The 21,679-nt window shown below is 41.2% G+C and overlaps 1 protein-coding gene across 1 annotated transcript in view; it reads left to right on the forward strand.

The window, feature by feature from the left end:
- The window catches only part of ENPP2 (ectonucleotide pyrophosphatase/phosphodiesterase 2), a 107,292-nt gene that overhangs the window by 67,027 nt on the left and 18,586 nt on the right, over positions 1–21,679 (forward strand). Inside the window, 9 exon segments of the mRNA XM_045805743.2 lie at positions 183–338; positions 2,338–2,446; positions 5,264–5,389; positions 9,025–9,056; positions 9,748–9,875; positions 13,393–13,480; positions 13,647–13,734; positions 14,854–15,038; positions 17,438–17,489. Of these exon segments, the coding sequence (XP_045661699.2) occupies positions 183–338; positions 2,338–2,446; positions 5,264–5,389; positions 9,025–9,056; positions 9,748–9,875; positions 13,393–13,480; positions 13,647–13,734; positions 14,854–15,038; positions 17,438–17,489 (964 nt within the window).

Here is a 21,679-nt window from a genome sequence, read left to right on the forward strand (position 1 = left end):
TAGGAGGCTTCTCTCTGTAGAGTCCCCTGAATCATTCCTCATACCTACTTTTTCTCACATGAAGAGCCTTCATTTTTCTAACTAAGGCTCTGCTGACCCCAGATGGCAAAGTGTGAGCTTTATGATCTGACCCAGAGGGACAGACGACTTCTGAGTCCAGACATCTCTATCCGCCAGTACAGGAGAGTAGTTATGGCTCACCTCTTACTCCGGCTAAGAGACCTAAGAGGAAGGTTACCCCTAAGAGGAGACAGGAAAGACCAGTTGCTCCTCCAAAGAAAAGAAGAAGAAAATTACATAGGATGGATCATTATGCTGCGGAAACTCGTCAGGACAAAGTAAGTTTATCTATTGTTCCAAAGCTTTGCGGCGGGCAGGTCTGAGTCGAAGGTTTCCTTCAGTGCTTTGCTTTGAAAATCAGCTGAATAAGTTTCAGAAGAACTCTGGTTGTGTCATCCTTGGCTTTGAGTCCAGAAGAATCTGGTACTTCAGAGGTTAATGTTAATGTGGAGACCTCCTGAACTTTCAGCAAGACAGGAAAAAAGAACCTTCTACTTTCTTTAGAGTTAGCTGCCCTACAACTAGTATTAATGTTTAGGCTTGAATGAATGTGAGGACGGCTGTTGGATTTGCTTGCCCTCATTCATGGAATCTGTTACAGTGCTTTGTAGCCTTGGTTCTTGAGAACAATCTAGAAAAGCAGTGAGGGGATTCTTCAAAGACAATGTAAATGAGAACCCAACAGAAAATTGGCTTATATTAGGAGCCTGTACCTTCAGAGTTCAGAAAAGGTCTTAGGTTATAGACAAGAAAGAAAGAGAAAGCAATGGATAGTTGGAAATGTGGTTATTTTCTCATAGAGAGATGAGCGACGTTTACTCTTTTCAGTATATTCAGAACAGGCTGTAGGTTGTCACTTCTCTTAAAACCTTCAGATACCTCTAAGGCGCTTTCTTGCTTATGGCTATCTAAACTAATCACTGAAAAGAAGGTCTTGGCTATCAGCTGAGTTGGCTGGTGAAAATAAGTCATTGCCAAGGATTGACATATATTGCGCATTTGGTATTTTTTTGTCGAGGCGAAGGTCTTAGAGGAGAGCCTGCTTTTCTCAGAAGCAAATACCTGTTAGTGCCACACGTGTTAGCCCCTCAGATGCGGTTTGCATTTATCATCCCGAGACTTCCCCTTGTGACTTACTCCTTGGGACAGAGTTTGAAATACTGACTCCTGTCAGGAAGAAAAACAAGCTTACACCTGATTTTACTGAGGACATGATATGAAGAAAGGTCTTGAGGCATCTGAGAAGATGCTAATGGAAGATAATATTATATGCCTGAAATCTAAAACATGAGATGCAAGACCCTGCTGTTCTTACCAGCCTTCTTGAGTGTACGTGTGTGGCTGCAGCTAAGTCGTAATATTCATGCGAAGTACTGTCAAGTGTTTGTGTGATGAGATGTTTCTTGGAAACCTTTCCATTGTGCAGAGATGACAGTGAGAGGGGAAGACTCTAGTGTGTGGGAGCGTTCGTGCTACTAGAAGCTTCCACTGGAAGCAAGAACATGAGAGACGGATTATGTTTCTTCATCTTTGGAAATGTTTTTCAGAGACCTGAGTTTTTGTGTTTCCTTAGGCTGGGTAAGAAATCTAGAACAAGCCCAATGGTTCACTTCTTGTGAAGTTAGGACTCTCGTAGATTCTTTTTTTACTCAAAATCAGCTTGAAGGGATTAAATTGAGAAGCAGTAGCTTTTTTCTTAGAAGAGATTCTTCTATCAAGAATCTATTGTTCTCAGACATTGACAGTTAAGTTTTTCAAAACATTAGATGGATTCCATTGTATTAATGATGTTCCGGTTTAGCATCCAGTGGAAGTGTACCATTTTACCTCAGAACTTCTTTTGATTCACTTAGCCTCCACCTTCTCACCATGGTTCAAAACCTGATGTGATTTTACCTAGTGAACAAGAGGCTTAAACTATCCATCTGACTTTCCGTTCACTCTCAAAATTCTTGGATTTAAATAACATTGTTACATTTTTGAAAGGTCATTTTATCTCTAAAAAAGAAAAGAATTGCCCTTAATATTTCTGATATTTTTGTATCACAGAATTTTGAAAGGATTGGATGAGGAGAGGTCTTATGTTCCTGAAATAATACAAATAAAAGTGCTCAGAACAGATTTCCATTGAGAGTGGCAGGCAAATCTCCCTAGACAAAGCTCTGCCTCTGGGCCTGAAGTTTTCTTTCCAGAATGTTCTAGGGATAGAAGATCTTTGAGAAACTGAAAGGAAAAAAAAAAAAATACCTGCAGGGACTAATTTGCTCCTTTTTCCAGATGACAAATCCTCTGAGGGAAATTGACAAAACAGTGGGGCAATTAATGGATGGACTGAAACAGCTGAAGCTGCATCGCTGTGTCAATGTCATCTTTGTTGGAGACCATGGTAAAGCTTTGTTTTCTCTTTGCTAATAGGACAGCTACATAGATCATGTTTCTGATCGTGTTGGGGGGAGGAACCCGTGCCCTCAGAACCCCAGATTGTGTTCTTCACCTCCTTCCCTCTTTCTTCAGGGTAGGGAAAGAAATCAGGGCATGACTCAGAAGTATGAGATGACCTGAGATGACCCCGGACCATTTTGATCAAAACCAGGGACTTTCTGTGTCTTCCTTTTCTTTGCAAGAAAGAAAGTCTTTCTACAAAATTCTGTCTCTTACTAAAGTGTGGCAGACAATTTGCCTGTGCTATTAATTACTTCCTCCGAGAATGTGACATATCAGGTCCTTCTATCTCGTCTCTGTTAGTCACATCTCCCTAAAGGAGGCTACAGAGTTTATGTGGCTAAAAAAATAAATCTAAATATGATAAGGAGGATAGGATTCTTATCAAAGAAGAGATGTATAAGTAAAATGATATCCCTGTATGCACTGAGGGAATTTGAGACCCAAACCAGGAGGGCCCTGCTTCGGTTACAGAAATGGTTAAAGAGAGGAAGAAGCTGAGTTTTTCTTAAGCACCGTATGAAGTAGAAAAATTCATAACCACTTTTTTGAACATCATAAGCATTAGATATTGGAGAGCTGGAAGGGGGTCCTCAGAGGGCATTCTTATTTCCTAGCTGTGCTCCCTGATTTCTAGACAGTGCCTCCTCCATTCTAGAACTATCAGATTGAAAGAGTGACCCTGGAATGCAGTCTTACATTCCCTTCTAGGAGAAGGTTTGGGGGGAAAAAATTGGTAGACTCTTTGGTAGCTCTGTTAAGAAAGGCAGGCAAGTCTCCCTAGTCAAAAGTCTGCTTTGGGCCTGTAGTTTTTTTTTCCAGAATGTTCTAGGAAATCTAGGAGAAATTTAAAAAAAAAAAATAGTTGTGGGACTAACCTGCTGTTTGGCAGGGGCTAAGTGTGACCCTCTGCAAAATCATGCTCCATGGGTTTGACTTGGTGGAGAGCTACAGATAAGACAGAGATTCTGGAGCATGGGACACAGCTGATTCAATTTAAGTTGCCCAGATGTGTCAAGAGCATTTGCTCATGGGCTGGAGTCTGGTGTCTAAGAAGTGGATCAGTCCCAGCGAGTCATATGCTAGAGCAGTGTAAAGGTTTTAGATATATTAAAACTTTGTCTTACCAGGTGCAGGCTACTGAGATGAGTAGATTGCTTTGGCTTTGGGAAGCCATAGCATCCCTTTCTCGAAAGGTAGTATGGTCTAGCGTTACAGAACCTGGGCTTTGGAGTAAGAATGTATTTCAATGGAGTTCAAATTGCACTGTGCCACTTATGAGCCGTGGGATCCAACCTCCTCATATGTAGAATGAGAACACTAACACCATCTACAGAGAGTTGGTCTGGAGGATGAGAGGTGATGATGCTTGAGAAGCACTTCACATATGGTCTTTGAAAGCAAGAGAGATGGTCTATCCCTGGGGCAGCAGAAGTGACTTCCTAGACATGTAACCAATGGGGGGGTCCTTCTAGTCTTCCACTAATACAGATTTGGAGACTTCCTCTTCCTGAGTTAACAGTGTGCTAAAACATAGTAGTTGTTCATTGTTTGACTTTTTCTTTCTGAGAGTTTAAAGGTTAAAAGACAAGTTATATACCCTTTGTGCTATGTTGGGATATGTTTTTGTCTTTCTTCATTCCAATTTGTATTGAAAAAGAGATGGGGCGTCTTGATCTGGGAATCCCAGAAGGGAATATAATTTGGATTTTATCAGGTCTGTGCCACCCTGGGTTATATTTCTTTATTCCAAAACCTTAGGACGTCCTTTACAGAATCCCTTATTCTCCCCCCCGCCCACCCTTAGAGAATATCTATCTATTGGATTGTGCAAAGCTGCATATTAAACCTTCACAGTTTCATGCCATCTCAGAAATTTCAAAATGACCAGCCTCCATAGTCTGTTATTCTGAGATCTGAGTTTGTATTGTTTATTTATTTATCTATTTATTTATTTATAACATTGATCAAGACTTTTTTTTTTTCTTTTTTGATAGGGGCAGGAAACGAATCTTGCATGGGGGAGGAATACTTGGTTAAAAAAATTCCCTATCTAGACCCTTTTTGTGTTCTAGTCGCTAGCCTTCAGTTTTGACTGATTACATTGTTTACAACTTGTTTTCAGCAATATTTTGTTTTTCAGTTTGGGTGGTCATTGGGGCTGACATTTTTTTTTTCTTTCTCATCTCTTGTTGCCAGTATTGTTTTGTCAGTAACATCCAAGGCCACCAGTGGAGACAGAGTGAGGACTGGTGATTATGTACTCAAGTCCGGAGATATATTAGAGAGAGAGAGAATTGGAAAATGACATTTTATAAAAGAGACAGAGAACTATATATTCCAGTTATTTACACCACCCCCAGCTGGGAAGAGTTTGAAGCAATCTAGGATTCTTTTTTATTTTTATATTTTTAGGGTAGATCTTTTTCATAATGACTATGTAAGTAGCTTAAAAAGAAAGATCATAGGAACTTCCTTTGTCTTGCTGTTCTTGCTGAATGACTTAAGATGATTGTTGAGATGATGCATTTTCAATCTTCTAGCGCTGCGGAATGACGTGACTAAATCAAAACCCGGTGAAAAGGTGATATAAAAGAAGCATTAAATAATTTAAAGTCAAGTTAAGACATCTCAAAGGAAAGGAATCCTCGCATTAAGTTGTTACAAAAGAATTAAGGAGATGCCTGCATGTTATCTTTAGTGTCTGTGTTAAGATTTTACGTTTACAATTGCCTGAAAACACTTCTTTTTCTCCCCTCAGGGATGGAAGATGTCACATGCGACAGAACGGAGTTCTTGAGCAATTACCTGACTAACGTGGATGACATTACATTAGTGCCTGGAACTCTAGGAAGAATTCGGTCCAAATTTAGCAATAATGCTAAATGTAAGTTGATTCTTAAAATACTAAGTTGTCAGAATGGTAGTATAGTAGAGTATGTAAGGGCCTTTCCTGTGAAGCTGGAACACTTGGGTAAAAATCCTAATTTTGCTACTTCTTAGCTGAGTGGCCTTGAACACATCATGTAAACTCTAAGCCTCAATTTTTTTCATCTGAAAAATGGGATGATAATAGTGGCTACGGCTTCGTGTTGTGAAAATAAATCTGTGTACATCCCTTAGAGTGGGTCCTGGCACGTGGTAGCATTATGTAAATATTTGCCCTTGTTTTCTTTATGTGGAAAATATACTTAATTTGAGACATGCGTATAACCATAAGCTTCTTTTACAAGAGAGGAATGTTTCAAGAAGAGGTTCAGGCTTACTCTTTAGTTGAAGCTGGGGAGTCTAGGACAGGGCTGGCAGAAACACTCAGACCCTGAATGTCCCTAGGAGCCCGGCTGAAGGGGACTCTTCACCTTTATGAATGTGATTGACAGAACACAGGAGAACTATTACACCCTTGGGAAATGGCGGCCGTTCTGGAAGATTAGATATGAATAGGACAATCTTATCACTTACGTTGTACACATTCAGGTTATGATATGCTACTGACAAGAGCCTTTATTTATGGACTAAGATGTTTTAAGAGGTGTCCACCTAGCTTCTGAGAAATCCACAGTTTTGTTGGAGACATGCTGCAATTTGGGGAGAAGAAAATCTTTTAGAGGTTTTAGCCTTGGGAATAAGAAACCATTGGCACAAGTGTAAAGCTTTGGAAAATTAAGTTTTTCCCAAACTGCGTTCCTGAGTCAACACGAACGGGAACTGTTCCAAGGTCAGCTCCAGGCAACGTTGTAAAATAAACAAATGATCAGTGTTTCTGCTGCTTCTCCTCCTACCCTTTCAGTCCTTTGTGTCCTGCCCGCTCCTCTGCTCACTTGAGACAGGCAGGCCCTGGCCAGAGAGGGGACACAAGTCACCAGGGTACTTCTTGATTTAGTATTTGCATTTTAGGGCTTAGGCAAGAAAGGTTTTGTCTATTTTGAAAGGTCCTTCAGACATCAGTAAATGTAATGGGGAGGCTGTTTTAGGGGAAAAGGAAAACTTTCTCGGGACCAATGAAATAATAACTACCAATAATTAAATATTTCATACCTTACAAACACTTGCAGACACGTGATTTCCTTTGGTGAGAGTCAGTGGAGGGGGTGGTGAGCAACATAGACAATGGTGGCAGGGTGTCTGGGTTCAAATCCCAGCTCTGCCAGGTGGTCCCTCTATGACCTTGGGCAAGCTACTTAAACGCTCCATGCCTTGGTTTCCTCATCTATAAAGTAAGGATTGTTGGAAAGATTAATGAGGGATTATCTGCATCTCACATCGATTAGTGTTTAGCACGTAGTCAGAGTTGTATAAATGTTAGCTACGGCGATGACGTTGGTCATATCACTGTTTCAGCTAAATATGCACACGGTCTTCTTTAATCCTTCTAATAACTCTGTATGCCAAGTGTTACTATCCCCTTTGTAGACAGTGGAAATCAAGGCCCAGAGAGAGGTGAAGTCACTGACTAGGAGGATGAGAGCTAGGAAGTGGCAGAGCTGGGATGTGAACCCAGATTCACCAGTTCTTAAGCGCCAGCCTGTGCTGGGGACCTCTGCCCCTCCTACAAAGTGGGAGCTGTCAGCAGGAGAGGCCTGAGAACTTCAGAACTGAAGGGTTGGTGTCATAAGCATGGACTTGGGCATTTGTTATTTTCCAGTCGTTATCTGGGATTTATCTGAGCACAAGATTGGCCCGTGCTATTTATTTTTCTTCATTAGCAAAGAACATGAACTTCCCCTGTGGGGTTCCTTTGAGGACTGTTGTTTATGAGTCCACGGAGTGTAGAGTTTTGAAGCATGGCATGCTCAGTGAGATTGCTAGAGTCCCAGTGGGCAAGCTCCCCTCTTCTAAATGCCCATTGGCTTAGTGAAGATTCGAATAGCACCTGCCTCTCAGAGTAGTTGTGAAGGACCAGAGAGAAAGTGTCTCGCCCATGATAGGGACACAATTTGGGTTGACCATTGTTGCTACCATTGTGACTCACTTGCTTTCCTTTAAAAGATTCAACTGAGGGGCACCCGGGTGGCTCAGTCAGTTAAGTGTCTGCCTTCGTCTCAGATCATGATCCCAGGGTCCTGGGATCGAGCCCTACCTGCATCAGGCTCCCTGCTCAGTGGGGAGCCTGCTTCTTCCTTTCCCTCTGCTCACGCCCCACCCCTTGCTTGTACTCTCTCTCTCAAATAAATAAATACAATCTTAAAAAAAAAAGATGCATCTAAAATTTAGCCCCAATTTAAGTTAAATGGGATCCACATTTTAGCTTTGGATTGCATTGTTTTAGAACCAAGATTCTGAAAACTGTCTTTGTTGAGTGTGTACTATAAGGTAAGCTTAGTCGTGCATTTTCAACAAATAAGAACAAACATTTATTTGTATTTATTAACAAATACTTATTGAGCGCCTGGTATGAACGAGGCCCTGGGGATACAGCAGGAAATGACATAGACATGACCTACTCCTCTGACATTTCAGTTTCAGGGAGGACTGCTTCACGAGGGTTGCTATCTCTTCTGTACGCTGCTTTCCTTTTCTGCTGATTCCATAATGACACACTAAAGCAAATTTTTTGAAAACAAAACAAAATCCAACCAACCTACAATCTGCTGTTTCTCTCCACCCCCCCCCCAAAAGGGGGCCTTCAGATAATATAATCCTGTCCACAGTTTATGCACAGCCATCATTTACATAGTTTTGCTTTTAGCTCCTCCAGGGCACTGACTGAAATATCTTTTGTTCACTTGTAGTGAAAATAAAGGAGGCTCATCTGTGTGTGTGTCTGTGGCTGGGGAGGGGCAGCTACCTGTGGAATTAGACCTGTGGTGTTCCTGAGAAAACAAAACTCCCCGTAGAAAAAAAGAACTCAATGGACTAGAAGTTTCATCTTAAAGTGGATGATAACTTGTTTCCAAGATCTGCAGATAAATAGGAAGTTATGCTAAAAGCTCCAAGTGTCCAGTTTGGTTCCTGATGTCAAATTGCAAACAAACTAAAGCCAAGATCCAGAGGGACAGTTTAGGGGAACTTAAAGATGTTTATCTAGCATTATCCTTGTGCCCTGGGAGGAGGAATTCCCTTCCAGAAGAGGACGACCAGATCTAGCAGGGAACTTTACCACAGGAGTATTTCCACTTGCGTAGCTCCAATTCACTGACCAAAATATTAAACACTCACATGCAATCTTTTTAAAGATTTATTTATTTATTTATTTATTTGAGAGAGAGAGAGCGCAAGAGAGAGCAGGGGGAGGGAGAGGGAGACAAGCAGACTCCCCGCTGACTGGGGAGCCTGACGCAGGTCTTGATCCCAGGACCCTGAGATCATGACCTGAGCCAAAACCAAGAGTCACATGCTTAACTGACTGAGTCACCCAGGTGCCCCAATTTTACATATATTTTAAACAAAGCCTAAAGTGATAGCTCTTCGGGGGGGGGGGAGGGGAGGAGAGAAAGAATTGAGTCTTTTGCTGTAAAAATTATTTCTCTCGGTGATTATAGCCATCTCTTTTGAAATTGTTCTCCCTCTCTCTTTGAACAGATGACCCTAAGGCCATTATTGCTAATCTCACAGTAAGTATTGCAGGTCACCCGGCCTCTGCCCTCAGACTAGCTTCCACACACTCGCTTGCTGGGTTCCCCTTCCCTGTGCAGCGGGAGGGACATTTTCCTTACTGCCCTGCAATCCCATATATTTGTTTCTCTAAGAATTTTCAAAACTTCAAAACTGTGGACAGCTGCAGGCTCCCTAATGGTCTTGGCAGTGATACAAACTGAGAATATTTGATCTTTCCATTAGAACTGAAAAGTACTCATTCATGAGTAAACAAATCCTTACGCTCTCTGAACCAGATCTGCCCATCACCCTGTTTCATCGTCCCCCCCATGCAGGATGTAATCACCCAGGCCCAAGTGTGCGTCCTCCTCCCTTCCCGCCCCACCTCCCATCCCCTGACTTGAAGTAGTTGGAAAAGGCTTGAGAGTTTGAGTTGCTCTTAGTGATAGTCTCACAAGTCAGGAATGTATCCTGAAAATTCCTAACTACCCTCTGATAACCTTCCATGTCATCTACCAAGTTATCAAATCCCCTTTGAACCTAGTCGTTTTCAGCTTGTATTATTTGGTAGGGGATAACAAATTCTATTTATTCACTAACCAGCCTTTTGTTTGGCTTAAAACTGCCTTTGACTTTCTAGAGAGAGAGTATCTAGGGCTTTTTCTAGAAAATAGTCCATATAAAGTCCAATTTCCATTTCTATTTCAGTGTAAAAAACCAGATCAGCACTTTAAGCCTTACATGAAACAACACCTTCCCAAACGCTTGCACTACGCCAACAACAGAAGAATTGAGGACATCCACTTACTGGTGGACCGCAGATGGCACGTCGCAAGGTGACTTGGGGGTTGGCAGGGACTGTTTTTGATCTTCATAACCACCTCTTTGGCAACTGGAGTGCTATAAGGGAAAAAAAGGAATAAAAAAGGAAATCTCAGTTGGAAATCCCACCATTTGCAAAGACTCTTTAGGCTAGATAAACAATTAGTGCTGAGCCGACACATCTCTGTTTTCTGGATCCCAGCTTCTTGGTGTCTCTTTGAAGTCTCTCAATGCATCTCTGTGTGGTCTTTCTCTCTTTTTCTCTCTCTTTTTCTCTCTCCTTTCATTTTTTAAATTTACATCTAAGCCTCTATTCTTATTACTTGAGTAGGTTAAAAGTACGCCTGGGACATTGACTTACCACAACTGGACTGATTTGGTCTGGGTTGACAAGACTTACCATGTAACAACGTTTGTAGAGGAGTTTAGAAAATGTTGTTAATCTTAACACTTCTGTTACTGGGGGCACGTTTTATACTGCCTTAAATATTTCAGATGTTTGCCTTCTTTTGAACTATAAAGGACTTCCCAATACTTAAGAGGCTGTTTCTTGCTCTTGAATCTGGTGTAGAATGTGTCCAGAAATTCTAAGCACTTTCAAAGAATTAAGCATTAAAAGTTTATCCATTCTCAAACAGACCTGGCAGAAGCCCTTTTCCGTTCACTCTTGCTCTGACTTTCTCCTTAAGAAAAGCTTCGTGAGTTGGTTTGTGGTAATAATTGAACTACCGTATAGTAGTTGGGTATTTCAATGAGTTTACAAGGGAGCAAAGATGACGAGAAGATGGCAGTCCTCTAGAAACTCACATCGGTATGAAGCACCTGGTGAGACACATGTGACAAATACATAAATATCCTACTGTAATTGTTAGGGTGCTACACAGAGTTAAATATGTAGGATTATGAAGAGAGATGTATGAAGACTAGAAATTATTGAAATCATTTAGAACGGACATAGGGTGTCTTCATGGAATAGTTACAAAGATGTGAACGACTTGGGCTTGGCTGACTGTGTCCTCTGGAGGGCCTTTTACATATGGGGTGGCTTGGAAGAGAGCAAATTCGGCACAGCTGGTTGATATGAAGGAAAACTGGGAGCTTAGTAGAAGCGAGAGATGGTGACAGTTGACCAAATTAGCGGAGACCAAAGCCAGGTATTTTTTTTTTATTATATTATGTTAGTCATCATACAGTACATCCCTGGTTTCCAATGTAAAGTTCAATGATTCATTAGTTGCGTATAACACCCAGTGAACCATGCAATACGTGCCCTCCTTACTACCCATCACCAGTCTATCCCATTTCCCCACCCCCCTCCCCTCTGAGGCCCTCAGTTTATTTCTCAGAGTCCATAGTCTCTCATGCTTCATTCCCCCTTCTGATTATCCCCCCTTTCTTTATCCCTTTCGTCCCCTACCGATCTTCCTAGTTCTTATGTTCCATAGATGAGAGAAATCATATGATAATTGTCTTTCTCTGCTTGACTTTTTTCACTTAGCATTATCTCCTCCAGTGCTGTCCATGTTGCAGCAAATGTTGAGAATTCGTTCTTTCTGATAGCTGAGTAATATTCCATTGTATATATGGACCACAACTTCTTAATCCAGTCATCTATTGAAGGGCATCTCGGTTCCTTCCACGCTTTGGCTATTGTGGACAATGCTGCTATGAACATTGGGGTGCATATGGCCCTTCTCTTCACTACGTCTGTATCTTTGGGGTAAATACCCAATAGTGCAATGGCTGGGTCATAGGGTAGCTCAATTTTTAACTTTTTAAGGGACCTCCACACTGTCTTCCGGAGTGGCTGTACCAACTTGCATTCCCACCAACAGTGTAGGAGGGATCCCCTTTCTCCACATCCTCTCCAACAATTGTTGTTTCTTGCCTTGTCAATTTTTGTCATTCTAACTGGCGTAAGGTGGTATCTCAGTGTGGTTTTGATTTGAATTTCCCTGATGGCTAATGATTTTGAACATTTTTTCATGTGTCTGTTAGCCATTTGTATGTCTTCATTGGAAAAGTGCCTGTTCATATCTTCTGCCCATTTTTTGATTTGTTTATTTGTTTCTCGTGTATTGAGTTTGAGAAGTTCTTTGTAGATCTTGGATACCAGTCTTTTATCTGTAGTGTCATTTGCAAATATATTCTCCCATTCCGTGGGCTGCCTCTTAGTTTTTTTGACTGTTTCCTTGGCTGTGCAGAAGCTTTTTGTCTTGATGAAGTCCCACAGGTTCATTTTATCTTTTGTTTCTCTTGCCTTTGGAGATGTGTCATGAAAAAGGTTGCTTTGGCGGATGTCGTAGAGGTTGCTGCTTATGTTCTCCTCTAGGATTTTGATGGATTCTTGTCTCACATCGAGGTCTTTCATCCATTTGGAGTTTATTTTTGTGTATGGTGTGAGAGAGTGGTCAAGTTTCATTCTTTTGCATGTAGCTGTCCAATTTTCCCAGCACCATTTATTGAAGAGACTGTCTTTTTTCCACTGGATGTTTTTTCCTGCTTTATCAAAGATTAGTTGCCCAAAGAGCCGAAGGTCCATTTCTGGGTTCTCTATTCTGTTCCATTGGTCTATGTGTCTGTTTTTGTGCCAGTACCATGCTGTCTTTGTGATCCAAAGCCAGGTATTTTAATCATCAGTAAATCTTTTAATCTTTTTAATTGCATTGTTGAGTTATCATATGCACAGATCTTATTATCCCAAGCAGAAAGTACTTTTCTTAAGAGAGGGGCCCCAAATGTTTAATTTGTTTTGCACCAAGCACTTTAGTTCAGGGCAGTAGACCCTGTAAGTGCTTATAAGGATCCATAGAAAGGGGACCCATGGGAAAATTTGTATTAATAAATGTGAAAGTGTTTTTGGCAAAGTGCTATGTGACACTTAAGCAAAAGGCATCTTCCTGTCACAGCAGGAAGGTCAAGTGGTTTTGATGCCTAGAGAGCAATGTTTTCACTTTTGATTTCTAAATAGAGATGTTGTCTAGGTGAGTCTGGGCTTTTGTGAAATATGTCACTATTATATGTTAGGTTTACCACTCAGTTATACTCTCCAGCTGTATCCTACTGATAGGTAAATTTGTGTGCATTTTTATAAAATACAGATCTCCATTCATTGATGAAGAATCCCATGTTTAAAAAGCGCCTAGTATGTGCTTGGCATTGTTCACTCCTATATCCCAAACAAACATGGCCCCAGAGTGGAGAATCCTACAGTTTTGGAGCTAGTGAAGCACACAGGAGACAGAACATTACCTGTGACAAATGCTTTGCTCAGTGCAAGCATGAGATACGAGGAAGGTACCTGACTTCTGTTCAGAGGTCCCCTTTTGTCCTGGGCCAATTGTCAAAATAAAGCCACTTGGGGAAAATGAATAGTATCATCTTTTCAACACTGCAGCAATGACACAATTGAAATAGAGACAAATATGCTTGTACTATCCACTTCTTAGAGAGATTTTCTATGCCCAAATTGGCTTTTTATGAGGGATTTCATGAGAAATCCTGACTAATCCTACAATTATTTCAATGTAGGAAACCTTTGGATGTATATAAGAAACCATCAGGAAAATGTTTTTTCCAGGGAGACCATGGATTTGATAACAAAGTCAACAGCATGCAGGTATGACCAGAGACCTGTGAGTGGAAAATGTATTTTAGTGATTCTCGGAAGCGCCAGAGAAGAGGGGCGTGAGTGAAGCTGTACAGTATTCGTAAACACGGGAAGGGTTGCTACTGGATATTAGCAATGTCTAATTGTTTTTGTTTATTTTCTTTTCTTTTGAAAGACTGTTTTTGTAGGTTATGGCCCAACGTTTAAGTACAAGACTAAAGTGCCTCCATTTGAAAACATTGAACTTTACAATGTGATGTGTGGTAAGTCTCTTATTTAATTAAAGCCAATGGAGCAAACTGAGTTATCATATGAACTTCCTCAGGGTCAGAGAAAGAACTGAGGTGTCTGTTTTCTAGGACACTTCACCTCTCTGCAAAAAAAAAAAAAAAAAAAAAATGGTGGTAACGTGCCCATTGGTTTGAAGGACAGAATGTCATCCCCTTCTAAGGCTTCTTTGTCTTCCTTTAACAGTTGACTAATGGGGCGTTTTCATAGTGTTGCTGTTGGCAGCCTCTGGCTGATCTCACATCACATTACAGTTTGACACCACTGGTCAGAGACCCGGTGAAGCAAGAAGAGTTCCTCACAGAGCTTTCTCCCACCGCCATCTCTCGTGTTGCAGCCCAGTTAAAATGTTGCCAGCTTGCATCCTGGCCAGCTATTTATGTGCTCCTAATTATTTTTCTTCCTTGAGCTTCTAGTTGCTGAATGAGGACAACTTTTCCTATTTAGTAAGGGAGTGCCAGTCTGGTGGTTAGAGGGGGAGTCTGAAAGTCGGGTCTCCTGGGTTCTTTTCCCATCTTGGCTGCTAGCTCTCTCCTGTCCTGCCTCTCAGCTTAGGCGAGTCACTGTGTGCCCGCTTGGCAACCGTTCACTTGCTATGAAATCAGCCTGTTCATTTCACAGCAGCCTTTCAAGGCACCGGGCCAAGCCCCCTCTTCTCCCCATACTTTTGTGGAGTGCATTAGAGGGCAGGCAAGAGGTTATTTATTGATTATAAGTCTCATTTCAAAAGGTGGGATAAAAAGTCTCACCTCTGTAGAAAGGCATTGACTCTGACGCTGGTAGTCCCTGTAGCGGTCACAGACATAAGAAGTAGCTAGGCAGGGCCCCGTTCATTCCCTCTTTCTTTTAGGGAATGTCTTTCTCTACGGTTGGGCAACGACCGTGGCTATTTCAGAAAGCTGTGGCAAGTCATGGTCGGGCTAGCATGGTTCAGGAACAAAAAAAGGAGTGCCTACAACTAATTTTGGCTTTGTCCAATTGGGATTTGTGTTCAGAGTTTTCAGACCCTTGGAACATCAATGGTTTTGACTCTTACTGTACCTCATCAAAAAATATTTATAAAGCACCTGGCTTCGTTTCTTTCTTCTCACCAGATCTCCTGGGCTTGAAGCCAGCTCCTAATAACGGGACCCATGGAAGTTTGAATCATCTCCTGCGCACTAATACCTTCAGGCCAACCATGCCAGAGGAAGTTACCAGACCTAACTATCCAGGGATTATGTACCTTCAGTCTGACTTTGACCTGGGCTGTAACTGTGATGAAAAAGTAGAACCGAAGGTAGACATAATCTTTATGTTTATCATGGAGGAGCTTGTTGGGTGCCGAGCAGTGCTGTCCAGTAGAACTTTCCGTGATGATGTGAATGGTCTATATCGGTGCTGGCCACTGGCCAGATATGGTCTTTAAGCACTTGAAATGAAAATTTAAATTTTGTTTAATTACTTTAAATCGAAAGAGCGCTATATGGCCGTGGCTACCATTTTGGGTAGCATAGACATAGAGAACAAGGTGCAAAAAGGGAGAATTCATGATGCTGCTCTGGAGAGTCACAATTCCCAGCCAAAGGCTTTTCCTTTTTTTCAGCCTGGATCATGTGTCTATCTGTCATGGTCCCAATAGGAAACAGATGGCCTATGTGCAAAAGATTTTAAAGAGAGTTGAAAGGGATTATGTGAATCATGTTTACGGAGAGGGCTCTTTACACAGGCTGGGCAGGGTAGAGGCAAGGCAGTGAGGGATGGTATGGCACCTGGGGGCTAGCAGGGTGTCAGTCCTAGGCCCGAACAATAAAGGGACTACAACATAGCGAGAGAACTGTACAGGGAGGAATTCTGGGACTTGGTAGGTGGGTGCAGCTAGTACGCTGCACCTGGTGGGAGGAACCTGGGGGAGTGAATACCCTCTGTTGTCTCTCCTCTAATTCCCGCTGGTGCCTTGCATTGGTGGAGGCCAGCAGGGAGCTGGAGGGCAAGCTGGCTCTTTGGTACAGTCCCTAGAGGTCAGTCTCCCAGGGTGCAGAGCAGGGGAGAGGAGGGCGCAGCATGGATGGGGAGGAGGGTGGTGCTAATAGAACACCACCCAGCACGCTGGGTTTGGACAATTGTTGAACACCAAACTGCAAGTGTTAAGCAATAATTTGCTTATTGAATTTTATATTGATCGAAGACCTTTATAGTTACCAATCAGTGCTCTGACAGCAAGAAATAATCAGTGTTCCCACACCGAGTTGATGTTATTCCAACACAAAGCAAAGAAAAATCTGTCATTTTTGCATGTGTGGTTTTATTATGGGTAAATGGGTGAACCTTCGATTAGACCTTGAAAAAATGGCACATAGTTCTCCTGCCTGCCCTGTCCCCTTCTACTATTTGCTACCTTCCAGGATTCCTAGGGGCCTGGGAGCCACAGGAATGGAAAAGCTCACCACCGGAGGAATTCAGTTTGCTCTTCTTCCCCCAACCCCTTTTATTTCTCCTTCCTCCTCTTGCTCCTGACAAGAGCCAACAAAGCTAATTACTCTCAGGCAGGTAATTTCTCAGACCTCAGCTGGAGGTGTGCATTGCCAAGGTCAACAGGAAGTGGCCTTTGAGGTAGATTCCAAATATAACTTTAGAGGAATCTTGTAGTTGTATCTTGCTTTCTGAGTTACCTTTCTTCTGGAAAACAAGAAATATTTTGGATTTGTTATCTGAAACCATTTTAGACAAATCTGGATTATCTTTATTTTGTCTATGGGCTTCTCCAAAGGCTGCATTCTTTTTCTTTAAAAAAAAAAAATCCAGACATCCTGAGAAGGTATACAGATTAATAAAATAAATACCACAATACACACATCACGAGGCAAAAATGTTACAGATTCAGCGGAAGCTCTATGCGTACACTCTCCCTGCCAATCCCACTTCATTCCTACCCCAAAGGTAATTAAGTATCTTGAATTTAGTGTAGGTAATTGCCAGACAGGTCGCTCTACTTTTGCTCCATACATATATATCTCTTACATAATATATTAGTTAATCTTTAAAATAGTTCTCTAAAATAACCTATGGTATGGTTTTGCATATTATACATTTATATGTCAATACCGTTGCACTATATGTATCCTGCAGTTATTTTGGTCATCGTATTTTTGAGATTTGTCTAGTGGTTAGCTCCTCCGAACAATGCTGCGGTAGACATTATGGCCGGTGTTCACGTGCACAGAGGCTAGAGTGTCTGTAGGACATACAGTAAAGGAGAGAGTTGCCGAGCCATTACTTCCCAACCTTGGAAAAAGTGGTTTCACTAATTAGTTTGGGAATCACTTTAGCGTACCTAGGATTAATCTGAAATATTGAGGTAGTATTCTAATTAGTTTACGGATCTATGTGCCCAAATAACCATTCTTACCAGCTAGTTTGGAACTTGCTTCTGTGATTATCCACAGTTTTAGGGAAAGGAAACAAAGTCCTGGAGAGATTAAAGAAGGGGCTCGTGACCATAGATGTCCTAGCAGGTGGAGCCTGGAATGTCAATTTGAGATCAAATAGTAATTCCTCTGCAGAACTTAGGGAATTTAGGATCCTGTTTTGAATTTACAAGATGCCAAGTAGAAAGAAGCTTGCAGGAAAGACAGGACATTTCTGATTTGCTTTTTTTTTTTTTTTTCTCCTTTCCTTTTCTGGTTTTCACACATGAAGAACAAATTGGATGAACTCAACAGACGCCTTCATATAAAAGGGTCTACAGAAGGTGAGGAGTTGATGGGGAAAAAACAATCAGATAAGTTTTTGTTTTTAGTTTTCAGAGATTGAAGAGACTTCTGGTTTACTTCATAGTGTAAGCACAATATTTTTTAAAATGAAGATTTGGGTTGTGACGTGATTTTCATATCCATCTGGCAAAGGGTATTGGTTTATTTTAGGCTATGCAAGATGCCAGCTTTTAATAGCCAGAAAAATTCCATTAGCTTTTTTGTTTCTCAGTAGCTTTTAGGCTCTTTGAAAAAAAAAGGCATACCACTGTGATCTGATGGGGACTTCTATGAAGGGACTGGAAGTCACAGTTATAAATAGTAGCAGCCGGTACCTGTGAGGAAGCTTACGTACCTGGAGAGGCAATGGATATATTGTGGGGAGAGATACACAGAAGGAACCAAATTGGAACTTCCTCTTTACATAAGGATCATCTTGAGCCCTCTATCTTATTCTCCTCTTATTGTATGTACACAAATACAATGTGCAATGATAATATGCATGTGTTCGTCAACTTTTGCAAGCTTGTGACTAAAGAAGAGAGTCTCAGTGGTTTGTACCAAGAAAGCTGCATTTCTTGCTCGCGTTTCGGTATTGACCATAGGCCAAGTGTGGCTGTAGGTTCTCTTTATTCTGGGATGCAGGCTGAAGGAACAGCCCCTCGCTGGGGCATGCCCTTCTGCTGGCAGAGGGGAGAGAGGAACAGCAGGACCATGCAGTGGCTCTCAGTGCTTCTGCTTTTATGAGGCATTTGTCATCACCATTCCCGGTTGACTGATTTCAGAGCACTTGAAACCAATGGAGTAGGGAAGTCTCCTTTCCACAGGGATGCTGTCCTGCAAGACACATGCCAATGGGTGGTCGTATTACTCCTTTACGGAAGGGCAGTCAGGAAGAAGGAACAATAATGCAGTCTACCTCACAAGCTCTTCCTTCTGGTTTTGAAATTCCAGAAAATGAGAAGAAAATAGAAGGCGAGGGAGATGGGCTAGCATATTGCTGCAGCAAAGGAATGACGAGAAGTATATTAGAAAGCAGACAGAACTCAAACACAGCGGCTCCAAGTCAGGCAGCAAAGATGAATGTTGTCAGATTCCGCCGAGAGCATTATTTGAGTTATCAGCTTGTTGTAGGGCCCCGTTCACCATATGTGTTGTTTTCAGCCTGGTTAAGTAAAGGACAAGGAGACCAGTAGATTTTATTTGGTTGACTTATTTTCCTTTTTTTTTTTTTTTCAAAGAGAGTGTGAGAGCTTGGGGGAGGGGCAGAAGGAGGGAGAGAATCTTAAGTGGACTCCATGCCCAGCACAGAGCCTCACTCTGGGCTTGATCTCAGAACCCAGAGATCATGACCTGAGCAAAAATGAAGAGTCGGAAGCTAAACCGACTGAGCCACCCAGAAGCCCCTTATTTTCCCTTTTTTTTTTTTTAAATATTTTATTTATTTTTTTGAGAGAGAGAGAGACAGAGACACAGAGCTCGAGCAGGGAGGGGGCACTAATAAAATAGTTAATTATGATAACTTCTAACGGACTCTTGTGTTTTTGCTGGTTCAGGCTCTGGCTATTCATGATACTAAGGCATTTCCATTTTGGGAAAAAATCCTGCATTTGACTTGATGGCAGTGCGCTCGTGTGACAAACCCAGTCGCACGGCTCAGCACAAACAGTAGTCTCAAACTTCGGAGCGTGAAAATAAGAAGTATCTTCTAGGCGAAGCACCGACTTTCAGGGCTGGAAGGAGCTGTAGTTAGTGACTGTTCCTCCCCATTGCTCCGCTCACAGGTGAACGGAAGTGTCTTATTTCAGGATGATTTCACATCACTGAGGCTTAACGTTGATATGTTTTCACGGAACTAGACCTTCACAGGTGTGAGTTGAGTGCCTACTCTGCACCGGGCACTGGTTTCTCTGAGACATCATTTGCTTCCGTCAGCTGTGTCGCTGATAGTTTCCTGCATATGGGCATCACAATGGTGACAGAAAATATTAGGGGAGGATCACGGTAGCCCGTCTTTTTCGTCTGCTCCTGACCTAGTGGGAGAGTCTTTAATGGTGCAAGAGAGACTTTAGAACTATTATACGGAATAAAAATAATTATGTACCGTTGTCTTATTATGTGCAAAGCATTTCATTGTGTAGATTCTGGGTAATGTGTAAGCCTCTGGATTCCCTTCCCTGTCTTCCTGTATCTCCGTCTCTTGGTCATTGGCTATCTCCTTAAGGGTCCTATCTCAGTCATTTATGAAGTCACCAAGTGACATTTTCTTGGTCAGAGTTATCTCCGGTCTTTGTGGTGTTTCCTGGGTCATAAATTTCATCTCCCACTTGAAATACTGCGTGTCTGCTCCACTGGAGCAGAGCGGCATGAATTTGCGTCACTGTGCGTGTAAGCGCAAGCACAGGCTATGTTCAGAAGATGACTTCTCCCTTCTGGATATCTTTGAATATATATTGAGCCTTTTAAGGCATTTTGTAGACCTAAAATTCTATACAAATGTAAAATTGTATTATTTTTATTCCTAGTTTTTTTTTTAATCCCTAGTTTGTTTGTTTTTAAAACACCTATCGGTAGCTGATTTTTTTCATAAGAAACCACGTGCTGGGCACATTCCATTTGTTACCCTCGTGTGTGGCTATGTCAATGTCATATGCCACACACCCCTGCACACAGAATCTGTACAAGTTGTACATCACAGTAGTGAAACAACCCAGGGGATACTTGATGTCTAGTAAATTAATCTTGGGCAGTATTTTGCTATAAATATTCAAACTGTTATAGGATCGAGTCTTTCACTAAAATGAGGAGGAAAAAAATACATGACCTTCAAAATTGGTATCTCAACTGCTTGCTTAAGCCTTACTATTTCTAGATTTGTGGTGAATTCTGGATTTTAATTGCATGACTGTTGTTGTTTCCAAATCACATATATTTCACGTCTTAGCAAATTTGCTGTGCAATGAAAACTTATTTCTTTGAGCCATTGAGTCAATATATGAATGAATGAACAAATGGAAAATTTTAAATATCTCATAGCAAGCGATTTGGGCACCATAGCCAGGTATAATTTTCACTTTAAGAATGGTTATACTATTTATTTTTTACCTTAGTCTTTCCTCTATTTACATGGGTATAAAAATGTTTTATATTTTGCTAGGTTAACATTCACTATCATCTTCATGAAGAAAGGAATTAAAAATCATTTTAACACCGAATATATTCGACTCTTTATCACATACAATAAGAAGTTAGTTTGGATAGAAAAATGACTGAAACACTAATAACTCTTGTGAAGTTTAAAGCAGAAAGGGACTACACTAGCAGGGAATCTTCTATGTAGCTCTTTTCAATGCTGAGATCTTTCTAATTTTTGTTATTTCTGGAGATGTTAGCTATGCTAGAGAAAGAAGGAGATATGCTTGTGTTTCTCTGTGTGTATCCTTATGTGTGTGTTGAGGAAGATTTTGAAAAAATCAATAAATAGTATAATTCTTTATGATATATTAAGATTCAAGATGAATTAGATGCAACAGTCACTAAATTTTAATATTCCTGGTGAAGTAGGGCATATGCCTTTTACAAAATCACTGCAGTTAAACTACAACCACTTTGGGTCAAGACTGAGCTGGGTGCTTTACCTATTTTGTCTCTAACCAGTGCAATGTGCCAGTGAGATATGAAGCTTTGGGAGATTAAGTTATAGAATCACAGAACTTTCAAAAGCTGAGATGAGATTTGACTCCAGTTCTATGTGGCACTAAAGCCCTTGTGCTTTTCTTTGTAAATGCTTCTTATTCTAAGGGTTGATATGAAGAGAAAATATCAAGAGAATCTCCATGCTTATCAGGGTTTAGAAGTTGTTTCTGAAGTACTAGATGCTTTGATACAAATTGCGATTCTTTCTTTAAAAATTAATTGATTTATTTCAATTTGTTTAAATTCCAGTTAATTAACAAACAGTGTAATATTAGTTTCAGGTGTACACTTTAGTAATTCAATACTTCCATACAACACCTGGTGCTTATCACAAGTGTTCTCCTTAATCCCCATCACCTATTCAACACATCTCCCCACCCACCTCCCCTCTGGTAACCATCATTTGTTTTCTATAGTTAAGAGTCTGTTTCTTGCTTTGTCTCTCTTTTTGCCCTATGATCGTTTGTTTTGTTCCTTAAATTCCACATATGAG

This window comes from Ursus americanus, chromosome 9 (assembly GCF_024610735.1).
Source record: "Ursus americanus isolate L20-20 chromosome 9, mUrsAme1.1.p, whole genome shotgun sequence".
Classification (NCBI taxonomy): domain Eukaryota; kingdom Metazoa; phylum Chordata; class Mammalia; order Carnivora; family Ursidae; genus Ursus; species Ursus americanus.